At 37.9% G+C, this 20,470-nt stretch overlaps 1 protein-coding gene across 4 annotated transcripts in view; it reads left to right on the plus strand.

Moving 5' to 3' along the window:
• The window catches only part of nbn (nibrin), a 53,724-nt gene that overhangs the window by 16,812 nt on the left and 16,442 nt on the right, over nt 1–20,470 (plus strand). For 3 of the 4 annotated variants that reach the window (XM_043688114.1, XM_043688116.1, XM_043688115.1), the window contains exons 7-16: nt 709–887; nt 3,355–3,452; nt 4,864–5,005; nt 8,108–8,164; nt 9,479–9,757; nt 10,001–10,397; nt 12,388–12,468; nt 15,773–15,934; nt 17,382–17,495; nt 17,704–17,753. In XM_043688114.1, coding sequence (XP_043544049.1) covers nt 709–887; nt 3,355–3,452; nt 4,864–5,005; nt 8,108–8,164; nt 9,479–9,757; nt 10,001–10,397; nt 12,388–12,468; nt 15,773–15,934; nt 17,382–17,495; nt 17,704–17,753 — 1,559 coding nt within the window. The remainder of the gene's footprint in view (nt 1–708; nt 888–3,354; nt 3,453–4,863; nt 5,006–8,107; nt 8,165–9,478; nt 9,758–10,000; nt 10,398–12,387; nt 12,469–15,772; nt 15,935–17,381; nt 17,496–17,703; nt 17,754–20,470) is intronic. The other variant, XM_043688117.1, reaches the window with a different exon arrangement.

Consider the following 20,470-nt stretch of genomic DNA (forward strand, 5'->3'; position numbering starts at 1 on the left):
TCCCTAGTAGCCCCACACGCAGACGACAAGCAACATGAATTCGACTGGGACAACACTACTATTATAGGGAAAGCCAAACAAAGAACAGCTAGGGAATTCCTAGAAGCATGGCACTCATCCACAAACTCCATCAACAAACACATCGACCTGGACCCAATATACCAGCCACAACAGCGGACAGCTGAAACTGACAACCGGAATCCGCAGGGACAGGCCACTATAAATGCCGGAGGAAACACCACAGAAGCGCTTCACAGGAGGCTCCCAAAGCACTGAGGTTGTCACCTAGACAGGGGACGAAACGTTTGCAACAAAAACTTCCAGCTCGGCGAACAGAACCACAGCAACTTTTTAATGCAGTGCATTCTGGAATATGATAACTCACTACGTGAAAAAAAAGCTTGTTTACTTTTGAATAATTTTAAACCTGATCTATTGTTACTAGTTTACCTGCCAGTAATCATTGTGAATACCAGTTGAATGATCTGATGTTTTAAGAATTTTTAACACTATTTATTTCTTTCATGTTGTTACCGTTGCTTATTTCAAATTATTGCATTATGTATTATTTAGCATTAAGCACCGTTTGATTCATGTAAATTTTTTAACAAAGGTATAACACTTGATGCAATCGTGTTCACACTGGGAGTTAATACTACATATTGTATTTTTGCTGGCTATTAACTATATATGTGACTTGTCTTGCAGCACAAGAGGCTGAATTCTGCTGTAATTCTTGGAGGAGGAGATGTTAAACTTGTAGGGAATAATACCTCAGATATATCATTCCTTGAAGTACCAGGAGGCTGTGTCATTGATGTTGGAATGTCAGATTCTCAAACTTCAGGAGAAAAATTGATTGAGCCAGTGAGGAGAGCTTTGCAACGGTACATAACCTATCTTTATATGAAATATAATATAAAATCTAACAATTGGCTAACTTAATTTCTTAGTTGCCCTCACTTGCTCTAACCTCTGTGAACTTGCTGTACCCCTTCCTCTCAGGTCAAACTATAACTTTATTAAACCTGCTGACAAGGACGGTGCTGTTGTCGGTCTGGCTTACTGACCTATATCTTGCTGATACTGAGCACCGACTCTCAAATACTTCTTCCGAAATTTCCCTGGAGCATGACTCCACTACTGAACACCATAATTGAACGTCAAGCTGTTGCGTCTAGGACTGTCATTGACCTCACTCATCCAGAGATATTCCCTCCAGAGCTTCCCACTTTATTATATCCTGATGCCTTACAGCTCACTGCTGATTTCTTCCCAAAATAGAACCACCACCACCACCTCTAGGCCATTCGCTATTGGCTTGGAAATATACTGCCATTCTTTAAGTGTCATTGGTACTAACTCTTAGAGTTTCCTGTGTTAACAGCAGTTACCAATTCCCTCTACAACTTAAGATCCTAAAAGGACATGACAGGACGAATGTGGAGAGGATGTTTCAATATGTGTTTTGGGTATGTGGAATATTCCTTGTTTGATTTTATTTTGGGGAGGCTTTCTACTACAGTTTACGTTGCTGCTTCCTGCTCTCATCTGGAATGGAAAAAGTTAATCAACTTGCTTCCAATTTCCATCTCTCAACTCTGCCTGCTCCATCTTTTATTCTGACTTTCCTTGACCTTTTTGGGGACATGCCATCAACCAGTATCCACAGCAAAGTCACTGACTCTTTCATTGACCTTGACTACACTTTCTCAAACCCATTCTCGCTGTTTCTCTGTCTCCATCACATCTGCTGTAATGGTGCTACCTTTTATTGATGTCCGACATGTCTTTCTTTTTTCTTTCAATCAAGGATTATATCCAGTTGTGTTTGACAGGACCCTCAGCAGTATCTGACCCATTTCCTGCACTTCTGTCACCCTTTCTCCTCCCTCCCAGAAAAATAGGGTTCCCCTTGTCCTCACTTACCAAACTAATAGCTTCAACATTCTCAAGGGTCATTCTCCTACATGTCTGTCGCCTCCAGCAGGATGCTGCCATCAAACACTTCTTCTGCTCTCCTTCCTTGTTGGCTTTCTGCAGGGATTGTTTCCTTTGTGACTCCCTGGCTGCTCCTTCACCACTCAGTCCTCCCTCCCAATGGCACCTTCTCATGCAATTACAGAATGTATAACATTTAACCATTTAACCCCTCCCACTTCCTTATCCAAGGACTCAGGCATACATTCCAGATGAAACAGATTTATTTGCACTACTTTTAATCTAACTTACTGTATTTGCTGCAAACTGGATGACTGCTTTGAGGAACCTCCAATCAGTCCACATAAATAATCTTGATTTTCTGGTCCTTGCCATTTCAATATATCAGCTTGCACTCATGCAGTCCTGTCTGCCCTAAGCCTGCTGTAGTATTTGAGCAGAGCCCGACTTGAGCTGAAAAAAGAGCACCTCACTTTCTGTTTAAGCATTTTACAGAATTCAGGACCCAGATATTGAAATCAACAATTTCGGACCATAAACTGTCCTCACTTTGTCCTCAACCTTCCCCCTCAACTTCCACTAGCCCTCCCCAACTCACTTATTTTCTCTTGTTGACACCTGACAGGATCATCGTCTGTTCATCGATATCATTTCTCTGCTACCATTGTCACTCTTTTTTGCCTTTTGCCTTGTCAATTGTTCCGCTTCCTATTCCTCACCACGTTTTTTTCTCAGCAGCTTAAAACCATCACTTTTCCAGTCCCCTTCAATCCACAGAGGAATCATATTGAGCTTCAAAGTTGACTGTTCCTCTTTCCATAGATGACAGAACTGCTGGACTTCTCTAGATAGCACTTTGTTTTAATTTATACAGAGTATATTAGTCAACAGGTAACCGTGGACAAGCGATATCAGTTCATCAGCAGCATATGATTTTTGAGAAGTTTAGTTACAATTTATTTCAGGAGTATTACACCTTCAGAAAATATTTGCAATAAATGATTGATATGCTAACGAGTGGCTTTTTAAAAAAATCTTTGCCATTTTTTAAGAAAATTGCAATGGTACAGAAATCCGTGAAGCTAATCCATGAGTCATAAATTCAAATCACACCATGGCATGCTATGATATTGAATTTAGTAAACTTCTAATTTGTATGCCATCCCCAAAATCAATTGCTGTAATAGTTGCACATTACTCAAGCACTAGAGATATATTTTGGAAATCTTCATACCGTCAACAGTAGTAGTTAAAACTATTTGGCTTTAAAAAGCGATGAGAAAACAAAATGATAGGGATTATACACTCATAATAAGGATAGGAATGTTATTTATCTATTCAAAATGCTAAATTGCTTTTATTGTTAGCTATCCTTTTAGCTCATATTAACCAGAATGTTTTTTCTTTGACTAGAAAAGGGCTGCGTGTTATATCTGAGGCAGAGATTGGTTTTGCAGTTATTCACAATTCAACAGATATTTATTGTAACCCCAACCGGCAGCTTGATCAGGGTAAGTGTATAAAATATGTTACTAGTATGTCATGTCATACTCAAATTTGAGCTATGTGGAGAACAGTGCATGCTATTGAGGGTGCATTATGTTCTAATAATTGCACGTACCTGCTTTAGAATACTGGTTAGGTCACAGCTGGAGTTTTGTGTACAGTTCCAATACATTATACATTACATGAAAGTCATAACTGCTTTAGACAGAGTACGCAGGACATTTACATGCATATTGACAGGGCTTATATATTGCAGGGACAATGAAAGATTGGATAGGCTAGGTTTGTTTTACTCAAAACAAGGGAGGCTAAGGGGTGATTTAATGGAAGTGTATGAAATAATGAGGTTAAAAATCACACAACACCAGGTTATAGTCCAACAGGTTTATTTGGAAGCACCGGTTTTCAGAGCACTGCTCCTTGATCAGGTGGTTGTCAAGGAGTAGCGCTCCAAAATAAACCTGTTTGACTATTAACTGATTTTTAACTTTGTACATTCCTGTGCAATACCGGCACCTCCAAATTAGAAATAATGAGGGGTTTGGATAGAATGGACAGGGAATGCCCATTTCCCCTAGCAGAGAGGTCACAGGTTTAAGGTGATTGGTAGAAGGATTAGAAGGGACTTGAAACAAAATTTCCACCCACAGTTGTCTGGTAGATTGAAGTAGAAATTAAACTAATCTAAATCTGCACCTGAAGGTCTGAAATTTACAAAGACTGAGGTTAGGTGCAAGAAGGTGGGGTTAGAATAGGCAGAAGTACATTCATTTGGCAGAAAATTTGTGCAGGTTAGCTCAATTGATGTTTGCAATACAGAGTGACCTGAATATCTTTGGTTCAATTCCCACACTGGCTGAGATTACCATGAAGGACTCTCTTTCTCAACCTTTCCCTCTGCCTGAGTTGTGATGATCCTCTGATAAAACCACCACTAGTCATGAATCTTAGAGAGAAGCCCTATGGACCAGGAAGGCTATTATGACTTTGTGATGAGCTTAATAGCCACTTTACATATTGTAATTCTTCATGCTGCCTGAACTGCTGTGCTCTTCAGCACCACTAATCCAGAATATGATTTTTCTAAGTTCAGTACGATTACTGTATTGTTAAATACAATTGTCTGTATCATAATTAGCCTTGGTTTCACAAGTTTAAAAAAAGCAAATAGTTTTAGGCACCAAGCATGCAAGTTTCTTCCTTATCCATTCTCTGTTTCACCCCTTTGAGGAGATTAATCATTTAGCAGTCTCAGTCTAAATTATCATGCACGTTTCCGTCTAAATTATTATGCACGTGGGAAATGCTGGGCAAGCCATATTTATTGTCTGTTGTTCATCCAAAGCACTTTAGATTCCTTTCTTTTAAAACAATGGACATGCTTAGATGCATTAGATGTTTGCTTATTTCTTTAAGGAATGTTCTCCTCTTCAAGAACAACAATTCCAGGTCCTACACTTTCTGAAAATTTGAAAATAGATGACATGACTGCTCCAGATACCTCACAAGTTACTGCATATGTACCAGATACACAATCAACACAAGAACACAGTACAAGGTAAAGAAGTAACCCACTTTCGGATAGGAAAATGTAAGCCACATGATTGGAGGTATTTATGTTCTTCTTGATCACCATTTTGTTTAGGTGATGGATATGAGTTGAGAATGAGTTCTCTATATCCCTCTACTTGGTTCAGTTTTATACGTTCTGTATTTATATCTTCATTACTCAAGTAAAATAACTGTTATTTAATCTTTAATACTTTAAAACAATGTCCTTTGGTTCTCATGCCTTTTATGAGTGGGAGCGTTTTCTTCTATCTGCCCTGTCTATACCCTTCATGATTTTGAAAGCTTCTTCCAAACCTCTATTCCTTTGTCTAAGGGAAACAATCCTAGCATCTCCAATCTATCTTCACTTTTGAAGTTTTTCATCCCTGAATCATTCTTGTAAACCTCTTATGCAGTTTCTCAAATGCATTTGCATCCTTCCTAAAATGTGGCACCCAGACTTCAACAGTGGTCTAACCAGTATCAATTCAGCATGGTGTCTCTGAATTGATACTCTGTGCCCTTATTAATGAAGCCTTGATGACTCTGTGCTTCAATAACAGTTCTATCTACCTGTTCTGCCACCTTTACTTATTTGTGTATATCTTTGCTTTTTCACACCATTTATTCTACATTTTATGTTGTCTCTTCATGTTCTTTATACAAAGTATCACCTCATAGTGCTCTGCATTGAATTTCAGTTGCCAACTTCTTTTGAAGTTTTACACTGTCCTCCTTGTGGTTGTAATTCTCCAAAAATTTTTGCCTTCTGCAAACTTTGAAATTTTCCCTGCACACTTGGATCTAGATCACTTATATGCATCAAGAAAAACAAGGGTCGCAATATCATCCCTCGAGGAACTCCATTACAAGCCTTCATCCAATTTGAAAAATGCGCATTAACTATTACTCTGTTTCCTATCCCTTAGCCAATTTTAAACCTAAATTGCTGATGACCCTTTTATTCTTACTATTATTTATTACTTACCTCACAAGACTATATTCAGCACTGTATTGAACATCTTTTGAAAGTGTATGTACATTTTATAATTGGCCTTCTATATTACTTCAGTAAACTCCTAGTTAATTAGACATAATTATCCCTTAACAAATTCATGTTGACTCTTCCAAATTAACCCACATTTTTCCAATTGTGTATTAATTCTATCCCAAGTAGTTATTTCTAGAAGATTCTTCACTACCAAAGTCAAACTAATTTGTCCGTAATTTGCAGGATTTAGTTTGACAGCCTCTTTTTTTTTGAACAAGCGTTTAATGTTTACAATTCTGAAGCGTTCTGGCACTACCTATGATTTCAGGGGAGATTGAAAGGTTATTGCTAGTGCCTTTACAATTCCTACCCACAATACCCTTGACTGTATGCCATTCATCCACAGTATGTTATCAGCTTTAAGCATCGCCAGCCTCTTGGCACAGATTATCTTCCCATATAATGTTTCCCCGTCAGATTGGCTATATTCCATCCTCTGATTATAACATCAAAAATTTCGGTCCCTGAAACCTGTCCTGCCATTCAATGAGGTTTTGCTGATCAGTCCCAGGTCTTAACTCCCCTTTTATGCCAACTTATTACAGCCCTCAATTCCTCAATATTTCAAAAATCTATCTACCCTCTGTTTTAATAAAGTATGTTTCATGATCTAACCTTCGCAACTCTTTGGTGTACAGATTTTCAGGCATACGTTATCTTCTAGGTGAAGAAAGTCCTTCATATCTGTTTTACATGTTCTTTTGTTCTGTATCTGTATCCGGATTTAAGATTCCTTCACAAGTGAAACAGATCATTACAGTATCTGTTCTGTAAAGCCCCATCAGAATTTTAAAAAATATTTCAATACAATCACCCCTTATTCTTATAAACTGTTAATGAATACATGCCCAAGCTATCTTTCTTTGCTAGATTCATGCTAACCTGCTCAATATGTTTCCCTGAGAAAGGGCTGTTTACTTGGTTATTTAGTCTTTCCATGGAATACTGAGGGTATATCCAAGAAGAAGTTAGATGAACATTTGAGGGGAAAAAAATGGAGCACGTGGAAATGAAGGTGAAACTGGGATAAGGATAGTTTTTGTGTGGATTTGGTACTGATGGGCCCGAAGGTTCACCACCTATGATTCTGTAATATGATACTTGATACTATCGAGCAAGATTTGATGAAAAGACATATTGCAAAAATCATTAGACAAGCTTTTTTCATTACTAATTTGTGATATCTAAAAGTTACCTTGTTTTGATATTTTCAATAAATAGTACCATGTTTTTCTCAAAGCATATGTTCTTAATGTTCTTATGTCCAATACGTTTTTCTTAAACTAAAGTCATAGAGTCATAGAGATGTACAGCATGGAAACAGACCCTTTGGTCCAACCCGTTCATCCCGACCAGATATCCCAACCCAATCTAGTTGATTTTCGGAATTCGGACTTTTTCAGTTTTCGGAATAAATTACATTTTCACAGTGAAATAAAAAAACCTAACAACATATGCACGAGCACTAAGACACAATTTACAACTGCCAGTGCTGGATCATGCCGCCACTTCCCATCTGAGTGACATGTTTCGAGTGGGTAGGGAGAGTCACCTGTTCGTGCACCAAAATGATGCTCCACACCCCGCGAAAAGCGGGGTTTCAGATAAAGGATTGTGTACCTGTACTAATTAATTAGATGAACTAGATGACGCACATTTTTAAGCACTAGTACAGCCATTGGTGCTGTCTGACAGAATCTGTAAATAAACACTAGATGGCACAGTTTTCTCATTATGGGGCCTGTAATGACATTCAACTCTCTGTATACAGTTTGTGTTGATGAAGACTGGGGAAATGTTTTATATTATTTTAAGTTATTAACAATACTGAAACAAACTAAGAAAAAGTTGTGCAGTGAGTTAAATCCTTGAATTGGAATTGTTGTGAGTTCGATACATTAAATCCTGTTCTTTCAGTATAAGTTTGATAAAGAATTAGCATAAAATTGACAATTGTGAAGTGACTATAACTGTAATTAAACAGACTACTATGCAACATATTAATCTTGAATACAAAAAAAATTATATTTTCTTCTACGGCCTTTGATTTACCTGTAGCCTGCTTCAGTGGGGAAAACAATTTGGTAGTCTCAATTCTGCAGAGACACTGTCAGGGTGAGTAAGCATGCTGCATGAGTTCAATGCCCTCTAGTCAATATTGCAAATATTTAGTAATTATATGTTTAATTTGTAGCTTTGTAACAATTTTTTAAAATTTATATCTCTATCTCAATTTTAAAATTCACATCCTTGTTTTCAAACCTCTCCACAGCCTCACCCTTCCCCATTCTTATGATTTTCCTTAAATTTGCACCTCTAAGATGTCTGTGCACCTCCAACTTGGCATCCCTGATTTTAATTGCTGCACTGTTGGCAGCTTGACACCTATTTTCCTTTCATCTTTTAAGATGCCCCTGAATACAACTTTCTACACCAAGCATTTGCCCTCATATCTTGTAATGTGATTCAGTGTCAAATTTTACTTGGTAAATAGACCTTGAATCATGAATTATAATTGATTTGCTTATACCACTGGGGTAACTCTGTGGTTTGTATTTTAATTTCCAGTGATAAGTATGTGAGTATGTGAGACATTAAAACTGAAAGTTACCAATGCATTGGGAAGCTGGCTACAGGGGCCAACCTCTGGGTTTCACTGCAGTGCATTACACTGAATATAAGCAATCTCCTGAGAAGAAGCAGGTTGGCACTTGAAAGTATCTTAATTCTCAACAAATTGCATGATTAATAAATTAATTAGATGCATTATTTATATCATAACTGGAAGCTCACCCATCCCTTGTTTCTGTACTCATCAACACCATTCCCCTACACATTCACTAAGGTTGAGAATCTTTGGAACTCCTTGCCATGAAGAGCTGTGGGGGCAGTGTCTTGATTATGTTTATCGCTGAGCTCGATTCTTGATCAAAGTTATGAGGAAAGGGCTGAAAAGTGAATATGAGTAGCAGATCCTGTTGAGTGGTGGAATAGGCTCAAGGGCCTGAATAGCCGACTCTAATTCCTATTTCTTATGGTCCTACCACAAGTAGATATGTCTATAAGTAGATAAGTAAGAGGATAAGTCGATAACTGGTGCAAGTAGAACTGCTTATTACCCTTCTGTCATTCACCATTGTAAGTTATGTGGAAATATAGAGATTTAAGTGTTTTAAGTCCATGATCCTGTTAGTTTGACAATTTTTCAGTGGCACTAAACACGTAGCTCAATGGAGGGCACACTGTTACAATGACAACATTATGGAAAGGATTTTTATGTTTGATTCCTTTTTGCATTGAGTTTTTGAGCATGATTAAATTTGTGTACTACATAACTGTGAATGGGAAATTTGTTCAATTTGAGGTTAATTTAGTAATTTAGTTGTCAGTACTTGATATTAGTATCGATATTATCAAATCTTGTTTCAGAATGAACATAGATTACACACAAGTGATAAAAGAGACACCTGAAAACGAAAGCAAAATGGAATCACAGGATATTTCAGTGGCCAGAGAAACATCCAGCGTGAGACCACTGCTTCCAGCAGATGAAAAACCGAAGAATGAACTGAGACAAACATTTGTCACTGTTGACAAAAAGCCATTCATACCAACAACACTGAAAAATGTCAAAAAGAAAAGTAGCCTCTCTTCACAAAAGCAATCTCTCTTACCGCATGATTTCTTTCAGCCAGTGGGGAGAAAAAGGTAAAACTTTGGAATTTGGAAACAGTTGGTTACTTGCTTTAGCAAACCTGATTTGATAGTTTTCATAGGTCTCCAAAAGATCAGTGCAATCTAGCTGGCAAACCTAAGTTCAAAGAATACCATATAGTACTCTTGCGTTCTTCAGTCTCTATTTTTAACCACAGATACGTTTTAAAAAGAAATTGAACTGAAATTAGCAATATGGAAATTGATTTTGTTTTGCTATTCAAAAAATATAAACAGGGAAAGAGAGGAGACTGGATCATCTCAAGCTAAATTTGCAAGAACAGAGGAGCCAACTATACCCACTGATCATCACCTAAATATCACAGATTCTTCATTGGAAAAGAGTGACTCCAAGTTTGCAGGACAAAGGACTCAGTGTGAATATCTTTCTGCAAATCATAAAACTGGAGTCTCTGATCAGAGTTTAAAAGAAATCCCTAGAGAAGTTGGTGAAGAAGAAACTGCAAAGGCAATAAGAAAAAGAAAAGACCCAGAAAACAAAAATCTGAAAAGTGATCTGAAGCTTCCTACAGATGACCAGCTGGAAGTGACTAAAAGGAGAAAACTAGAACCTGAGGTTTTACCTTTCAACAGAAATGATGAGTCTGTAACAGAAGATGTAAACAAAGCATGTGTGAGTAGTGCTTTTTAAATTGGTATTTTCATCTTATTATCAGCTGAAAATCTCTGCAAACATAGGATTGGTGATGCATAAATTCAATTTTTTTCCTTTATAAGACAATGTAACAGTTTTCTTAAATCAGTTTCTTTGTCATGTTTGATGCATTTGCAACCAAAAGCTCCAAATCATTTAAAAATGTCTTTTCTTTTTGTATTGGGTTCTCTGTAAAAGGATTGATAGTTCTTCCCCGATGTGTACTATTTAGCAGATGTCACTGAATAGTGATCACAATTTTGAACATTGATTCAGGAAGAGTAAAATTGCCCAAAGGAGCTAGGAACAATCAAAATGTCTCTATTGAGATCAGTCAATTCAATATTGGCCAAAATTTAAACTTAGAAAATTCTCACAACTCAGTTGACAAGCAGAGAGTAGGAGAAAGTGAGGATTGGAAGCGCAGCCAGTCAGGCAACATCCGAGGAGCAGAAGAGTCGACATTTGAGCGTAAGCTCTTCATTAGGAATATTGCAGTTATCCACTTGATGAAGGAGCAGTGCTCTGAAAGCTAGTGCTTCCAAATAAACTTGTTGGACTATAACGCAGTGTTGTGTGATATTTAAGTTTGTACCCCCCAGTGCAACACCGATGTCTCTAAATCATGACCTTCATCAGGAATGTGGTGAGAGGGTGTGCTCAAGGGGGCTGAGAGATAAATGAGAGGGGGGTGGGGCTGGGGGAAGGTAGCTGGGGATACGATAGGTAGATGAAGGTGGGGAGTGATGGTAATAGGTTGGAATGGAGGGTGGAGTGGATAGGTGAGAAGGAAGATGGACAGATAGGACAGTTCAAGAGGGCGGTGCCGATTTGGAGGGTTGAATATGGGATAAGGTGGGAGGGAAAAGGGAGGTCAGAAAACTGGTGAAATTGGCATTTATCCTGTGTGTTTGGAGGGTCCCAATGCAGAAGATGATGTGTTCTTCCTCCATGTGTCAGGTGGCTAGAATTTGGCGTGTCCTTGGTGGAGTTGAAGTGTTCAGCCACAGGGCAGTGGGGTTAATTGGTGCATGTGTCCTGGAGATGTTTTTTGAAACATTCTGCAAGTTGGTGTCCTGTCTCTCCAATGTAGAGACCATTCAAGAGCAACGGACACATGTAGATGAGGTGTTTGGAGCTGCAGGAAAATCTCTGCCGGGATGTGAAATGATCCTTTGGGGAGTGTTTGGAGGAACTCGATTGTCTCTAATTTGTTGTGACTTTTTTTGAACAGTCCCAACAATCATTGCTTCTACCATGCCAATGTATTTGAACATTTGTCAACTGAAAGTCTGAAAATGTGTTACTGGAAAAGCGCAGCAGGTCAGGCAGCATCCAAGGAACAGGAGAATCGACATTTCGGGCATAAGCCCTTTTTCAGGAATGGCTGAAGAATTTCCTGAAGAAGGGCTTATGCCCAAAACGTCGATTCTCCTGTTCCTTGGATGCTGCCTGACCTGCTGCGCTTTTCCAGCAACACATTTTCAGCTCTGATCTCCAGCATCTGCAGTCCTCACTTTCTGCTCAACTGAAAGTCTATTTGGTTTTGAAATGTTCTGATTTAAATTTTTTGAAACTTTACCTACATTTCAGATTTTGAGAATATTATTTTAGGACATACCTTAACATGTACTGAAACTTCAGTCGTAACATTTTTATTGATGTGTAGGTTATGCGTGCAAATTAGTCATTTTGCTGACTAATCAATGATGTGCATAAGGAAGGATAGCATATCATGTGGTCTCATTGAAAGCTTTATTGTACCTACTCCTGTTAAACCAGTTCAGAAATTAGCCCTAATTTTTATTTTTATATCTGCTGTAATTGGATAAATTGAATCACAATGAAAACCTATTTTTATAATATATTTACAATGCAGTTGGCTTTAAAACATATCTTGGAGATAATGGTAATAATTAAGTGCAAGTTATGTTCTATAAATATATCCTGTTTCTTCCTTGTAATAAAGCATGCAAAGACATCACAAGTAAAACAGGAGTCTGAACTTGAACATGAATTGCCTGCACCACTTGATAAGGAGTTAAATAATGTAAGTATTTTACACCATTGTAAATCTAGCCATATTAAATCATCTCTAAAAGAGACTTGGTAATTAATTAGATCAGATTTAATCAGAACGCTGCACCTTCCAGTTAAGCTTCTGGATTCTTTTGTAAAAATCACTTTTATAGTCTATCCTAAATGACAATAAAGATCTTACCATTTGCTGACTAGTATTGGGTGATAAAAGAAACAGTATTTAGGATATAATCAAATCAAGCTGATTAACTATCACCTATTAAAGTGAATCTTGCTGTGAATACATGTCTAAAAGAGAAGATTTTCTGATAATGAAGATTCCTATACATCTATTTAGGGAGAGATGCTTTCTAAGTGCTGACAAATAGTGAAGAGGCTGATGCACTCTGCCTGAATTGTGTAGCATTAATTCTTAGTTCATTCATTTCACTAGAATGGAATGTCAATTACAATTGTGAGGCCAAACATGCGCATGGGAATTTTCTGTTAGAAAAATTCAGGATTATTTAGTTCTTCTTTCAAAATAAATTCAATAGTAAAGGCCAGATTTGCTTAGCATTTTGTATCAACCTGATATAAAATTCATACTTTATAGTTTATGTCAGCATGTGGGAAATTTTATGGGATCCAAATAGCTTTTGAGACTTTTTAAGTTGACTATTTAATATACCATAGATTTAATGGACACCCATCATTAAACTGTAGAAAAGAATCTCTGTGGTGTCTAAGGATGTCTGTAAATCTTGCATTTCGCTTAGTTGTGTTTTTACTACTTTTTCCATTTTTGGTGCTTATCTCTAATTGTCTCTTGCACAGGAATATCAGTGCTCCTCCAATCAGATGATTGATCTGTGCAAATTGCTATCAGTACCATTGTCCCATGTAGGTTTTGTGGTGCAGGGGTAGTGTTCGTACCTCTGGGCCAGATGGTCTGAGTTCAAGTCCTACTTGCCTTGGAACTGTATCATAAAGTGTCCCAGTTGATATTTACAAAATAATTCGATTAGTCTGATCAAATCTGATTAATTCCATTAAAAATAGCAGAGCCATTGGTGTTAATCAGTACTGTATACTTTACTTGTTTATTATGCACAACTGTGCACAACTTTCATTCTGCTTTGTTTATCTTCAATATCTCTCAATTGCCCAGCTAGATTTTGTGCTATGATTTAACTCAGTTCTTGCATTTACAGTTTAGATTGCTGGGACTATACAAGAGTTGGTAAAGTATAATTACTAGGAAAAATTGATCTTTTGGAAAAGTTTTTCTTGGTTGGCTATCACAAGATTTAAGAGGAGTTTTTAAAAATTACATACGAGTTTTAGAAAATGAACAAGAAAAAAAGATTTCTTCCAGAAATTAGGAAAATATGTTTATGCGAAGGGCTATTGTACCATCAAACAAAAAACAAATGCAGCATAGTGTAGTTGTCTTCTAAGTATAAATATGTAAGGTTCTACAAATCAGTGATCTCTTTTCCACTGCCTTTTTCTTTGTTTCTCTTGATAAAACCTTTTATCATCCCTTCAACTTGAACTAGCAAGCCATATTGATACTCTGTTATTCAAAGGGACTGCTCAAACTGACATGTAGGGTGTTGATACACAAAGGTGGTAGGACAAGCCTAGCACGTACTCATTTTAGTAAGGGATTCTTGGCTCTATAGTGCACAAAAGAGGGAAGTTCTGCTAAAACTTTATAAAGGGTTAGACCCTGCTGGAATATTTTGGCCAAAGTAGGGCTGTACTCTTCTTGAAGAATATCAAGACCTTGGAAAGGGTGTGGAGGAGACTTACAAGAATTGCACCAGGAATGAAGGGCTTCAATTACATGGAGATACTAGAGAAGCTCGGCTTTTTCTGCTAAAGTTTAAAGAGTAATTTATAAAAACTGTTCAAAATCATGAAGCATTTTGATCAGGTAAGTTAGAAGAAGCATTTCCAATAACCAAAAGGGTTGGTAACCAAAGACATGAAGAAAATGTATTTTCAAGCAGGCACTTATGATCTGGAGTATACTGTCCAAAGGGATTGGAAACAAATTGAATAATAACTTTTAAAAGGAAAACAGATTAATACTTGGAAGTGGAAAAAAAAATGCAAGCCAATGAAAGAGAACATAGTTTGGGACTAATGAATGAAACTTTCAAAAAACAACAACAGGCAAAATGGGTTGTGTGATCATCTTCAGTGTTTTAAGCAAGTAAGAATCTGGTTAAAGGCTCACATAGTTGAAAGTGCATTAATAGCAAAGCACTGTTAATATCAGAATCTATTTCAATAAACCAGAAATCACAGGATAAGAGCTGCACTTTTCTTTAGCAAGGTTCAATAGTCTGAAGTCATCCTCAAGGCAATCACTTAATAATCCGTGTACAGACTTCAAACTGCAGGCCCTAGATAACCTGGAAGCTTTGCAACCAAGCTTCTGCCAGTAAATTCTAAGTAACCATAGTTAAAGTTAGACTATAATTTTATTTTCAAAAAGGAAATGTTTTATTTTTCATTGAAGAGGACCTATAAGTGCAGTAACCTATAGTTCTTCATTTAGAAAAAAGAATTCTTCTTAATATAAATGGCTCATATCTTATAAATTAGCAGTTTAAATAAAACATAAATATGAGTCAGCGGTCACTTCTCAAGTTTACATCACCATTTGTTAAGCTTATATTGAACTTCAACTTCCCTGCTCGATTTCTATCCTTTGATTTAGGAACAGAATTAAGCCTTTTGGCCTACTGAGTTTACTCTGCCACTCAATCACGACTGATATGTTTCTCAATCCTTTTTCCCAAAAATTAACCAATTTCAGTCTTGATTATACTCACAAACTGAACATTCACAGTCGAGAATTCCAAAGATTCGTAACCCTCTGAGTGGAAAGATCTTTCCTCATTCCAGTCTTAGGGTGAGAAAATTAGGACAATGAGCCGTGGTCATAGAGAAACCAAGAGAACCAACATCTCAACATCTGTCACTCATTCTATGGAAGAGTAAGAAAGAGTTGTTGAAATTATACAAGGCTTTGCCAAGGCCACATCTGGACTTCTATATACAGATACAGCTTTCATCTCCTTATCCAACTTGCATTAGAGGGGTGCAACAAAGGTGAACTAGATTGATTGATTCCTGGGCTAAGGGCCTCCTCTTCACATAAGGGATTGAGTAGAATAGGTCTGAATTCACTGGAGTTATGATGATGATCACACTGAAACTGAAGACTTGACAAGGTGAACAATTCAGGCATCAAGTATGTATTTGTGAATAAAGAAATTTTGTGATAATTATGTTAATATGTTTGATTTGTTTTGTAGAATTTGAATTTACTTCATGAATCTGGAAATAATGAGGCTCTTCCAAACAGACTTCTTGTAACTGTGTTCAAGTCACTTGTTGTTAGCCAACCTGGAAGAGGGAGAATACTTGCCTCAAATGAAGAGAATAGCCAGTTGAAGAACTTTAAAAAATTTAAAAAGGTTAGCCACATATTATGCTTTATTTCAATTATTGTTAATTTTGGATTTCTTTGGAAATTGAAACACCATAAACTATCACTGTACTTGAGAGTCTAGTAGAAAGTTGGAATTACTAAGTGTTGAGTCATTGGACATAAGTGAGCTGCAGCCATGCAGGAAGAAAGGATGAATTATTTGCCATCTCACTAGAAGCCAAAGCTGCAGGTGAGTGCTGTTTCAGAGGACTTGAATGATGACTTCAGTAGAGTAGCAAATACTGATGGATATGCACGCTGAGATGCCGGCCAAAATGACTGGCTTGCTAGAAAATCTGCTGTCATGGTCAAGGACTATAGAGAAGTCTAGCTCCATTTTGGAAGAGTATATTGTATGGAGTTTCCCTTGTTACTCTACAAACCCACAGACACTGTCACTACAGCCCCCATACATATTGTAGCATCTCCTAATCACCTAATCATGTGCCCTCATTGTGAGGATGTAGGAATCCTCTACTCAGACAGCAGCTGAATCCTCTACCCATGCACTCTGACAGCAGCTCGAAAAACACTGCAGCATACTCCATGTACTTTGCAACAAAAATAAGAGGTTTTCAAAATAAATCTATTGGCAAGTTGGGTAACTGTCTCTTTAAATAAAACTGGAGCAAACTTCATCTTGCAGTTTGACATAAATTTACATAGAGTGAAGCATGAATTTGTACAGTGGACTTGCCTGTTTGGAACTAGGGAGTCCAGATTTGTATCAGCTGGCAGGACTGTGCCAAACCAATTGCACTTGGTGAGCACTCTTTTCAAGAAGATGCACCAGCTGAGCCATGCCAGAAATGGCTGGTCGCACAATATGTCCCAGGAAGAAAACGTTCTGCATGTAAGGTTATGTTTTTGAGCTGAAAAGTGCACCAATAAGTCAGAACTAGTAAATTGTGATGCAATGCCTCTCTCCAGCTGGATTCAAGAATTATTTGTTTATTTAAGGAAACACTTTATACTTGAAGGCAGCATGTTGCTTGAGGTCTACTTAAATGGGAACTGTACAGAAGAATGAGCTTTTATTCTGTTTGTTCGTAGGATGTGCGGGTCACTGGCTAGGCTGGTACTTCTTGCTCATACTTAATAGTCTTTTAGAAATTGGTGGTGAACTGTCTTTTTGAGCCACTGCAGTCCATTTGGTGTAGGAATATCCACACAGCTGTTAGGAAGGGAGTTCCAGGATTCTGATCTAGCAACAATGAAGGAACTGCATTACATTTCTAAGTGATGATGATTTGTGACTTGGAGAGAAAGTGATGCTATTGCTATGTAACTGTTTGGGATTATGCTTTCAGTAGGTACCTTATAATTGACTGTATAAAACCTTTCATTAAATGCAGGTTTGAATAGTATTTGTTGAATAGTTCAAAGCATGGTCTCAACTGACAGTTTGCTAAAACTCTTTTCTGCTGTGATAGGTTTTATTTCCTGGAGCAGAAAAGCTTCCTAAAATTATTGGGGGCACGGATCTGAAGGCTTACCAAACCAAAAAGAACTCTGAAATCGAAGAATGGTTAAGACAAGAAGCGGAGGTATGCCTTTGATTTTTGATCAGCTTTGCTCCTGTGCTCACTGGCCTGTAATTCATTCCGTTAATTCCCATGAATGAATGAAATTGACCATGAAAACAGAAAGCCCTGGCCAAATAGATTTTGTTAAACTGTTAGACAGCATATTTTTCTATCTGAATATGTTTTTAATTGCATTCAGACTCTAGTGTAATACATAATTTCTTTACAGGAGCAAAGCCATCAACTTAAAGAAGAGAATCTTGCTGATGACTTATTCAGGTAAGGAACAACTAATTTTTAAAGGACAGTGTGCAATGTGAAAAGAATGAAAATGACACTTGATAGAGTTTTTTTTAATACATTCACGGGATGTGGGCGATCCTGACTAGGCCAGCATTTATTGCCCATTCCTCATTGCACAGAGAGAAGTTCAGAGTCATCCACCTTGCAGTAGGTCTGGAGTCACATGCAGGGCAGACCAAGTAAGTTTCCTTCCCTAAAGGACATTAGTGAACCGATCAATCCCGACAATCGGCAATAGATTCAAGGTTATCATTAAACGTTAAATTCCAGATTTTGATTGAATTCAAATTCCACCATCTACAGTGGTCAGATTCCGACCCATGTCCCCAGGACATTACCTTGGTCGCTGGATTAGTAGTCCAGCGATAATACCTCTAGGCTATCACCTCTGACACACAGTTAACTCAACGTTACTACATTGCACAGTTCTTCCTTGAGCTGTTCCCTGCTTTGATGGTCTTTAAATACAAGGCTGAAAAATGAATTATTTTTATAAAGAACTGCCATTGTCACCAAGCCAAAGTTTCAAGCGAATTTGTGTCTTACAATCGGTCTGAAAATGCTGCTTATATTTTGACAGTGCTGACAAATTCCATACAACAACTGAGACAGTGTACAATATGTAGAAAGCAGGAAACTATAGACCAGCTACTTTAACATGTATCAATTGGTAGTAGTAATGTGACATTCGGAAAGTCAAAATAAAATCTATCAGAGACAGAATGGTTTATGTATGGTAAATCGCTAGAGTTCTTCAAAAGCGTAGCAAGCAATGTAGATAATGGAGGTCCAGTGGATGTATAATGCATTTAATTTAATAAGGTTATTATACAAGATAAGGTCACAAAAAGTTAACTGTATTTTATTAGCTTGAATAGAGAATTGGTTCACCAATAGAAACCAAAGAATTGAAATAATCGTGTCGTCTTCTCGTTGACAAGCTGTAACTAGAGGGGTATCTCAAGGTTCGGTTCTCAGTCCTTACGTATTTACAATCTTTATTTGGATGTACAGGGATAGAAGATGCTATAGCCAGATTTGCAGATGACACTAAAATAGATGGGAAAGTTAAGTTGCAATGAAGAAATAAATTTACAAATGGATGTAGGTAGTTTAGGTGAATGGGCCAAAATTGGGCTAATGGAGTTTAACGTGGATGAGTATTGCACAATTGCATTTTGGTTGGCAGAATTAAAAACAAGTTATTATCTAAATAGAAAGAAACTTCAAAATATTCGGTGCAGAGGAATCTGAGTGTCCTCATGCATGTATTACAGAAAGCAAGTATATAGATACAGCAGGTAATAAGAAGCACAAATTAAAATTTGGCATTTATTGCAAAAAGAATGAGATATAAAAGCAGGAAAGTATTCTTGAAATTGTGCAAGACATTGATGAGACTGTATATTGAGTACTGCATGCAGTTTGGTCACCTTACTTGAGGAACAATGTTATCATATCTTCTTTCCAGAGATGAAAGGCTTGGCTTGTCTTATGAGAAAAGATTGAGCAGTTTGGTCTATGTTTACTCGAGTTTTAAAGGATGAGTTTAGATCTTTCATTAAGAATGGGCAAAGCAGTAAAAGAGGGGGAAGTGTGGCCTTGTTAGTCAAGGACAGTATAACGGTGGCTGAAAGAACTTTTGACGAGAACTCGTCTACTGAGGTAGTATGGGCTGAGGTTAGAAAAGGAGAAGAGAGGTCACACTGCTGGGAGTTTTTTATAGGCCTCCTCAAAGTTTCAGGGATGTGGAGGATAGGATCGGCAAAATGATTCTGGGTAGGAGTGAAAGGAACAGGGTGGTCATTATGGGGGACTCTAAGTTCCCCAACATTAACTGGAAATGCTATAACTCTAGTACGTCAGATGGATCAGTTTTTGTCCAACTTGTTCAGGGGGGTTTCCTGACACAGTATGTCGAAGGGCTGACAAGAGGCGAGACCACACTGGATCTAGTGCTTGGAAATGAACCAGGCCAGGTGCTTGATTTAGTGGTAGGTGAGCACTTTGGAGAGAGTGACCATAATTCAGTTATGCTTAGTTTAGCGATGGAAAAGGATAGATACGTGACACAGGGCAAGAGATATCGACGGGGCAAGGGCAATTATAATGTGATTAGGCAAGATTCAGATGCATAGAATGGGGTAGCAAAATGCAGGGGATGGGGACACTCGAAATGTGGAGCTGGTTTAAGGTACAGATATTACATGTCCTTGATAGGTATGTTCCTGTCAGGTATGGAGGAAGTGATAAGGTAAGGGAACTGTGATTTATTACAGAAATTGCAACTCTTGTTAAGCGGACGAAGGCATATGGCGTACTGGCTTTTATTGGTAGAGGAATTGAGTTCCGGAGTCCTGAGGTCATGATGCAGTTGTATAAGACTCTGGTGCGGCCGCATCTGGAATATTGTGTGCAGTTTTGGTCGCCATACAATAGGAAGGATGTGGAGGCACTGGAACAGGCGCAGAGGAGGTTTACCAGGATGTTGCCTGGTATGGAAGGAAGATCGTAGGAGGAAAGACTGAGACACTTGGGGCTGTTTTCATTAGAGAAAAGAAGGTTTAGGGGTGACTTGATTGAGGTGTACAAGATGATTAGGGGGTTAGATAGGGTTAACAGTGTGAACCTTTTCCCGCGTATGGAGGCGGGTATTGTACATAGATCCCTGAAAGTTGCCACCAGGTTGATAG

This window comes from Chiloscyllium plagiosum, chromosome 4, assembly GCF_004010195.1.
Source record: "Chiloscyllium plagiosum isolate BGI_BamShark_2017 chromosome 4, ASM401019v2, whole genome shotgun sequence".
Taxonomy (NCBI): domain Eukaryota; kingdom Metazoa; phylum Chordata; class Chondrichthyes; order Orectolobiformes; family Hemiscylliidae; genus Chiloscyllium; species Chiloscyllium plagiosum.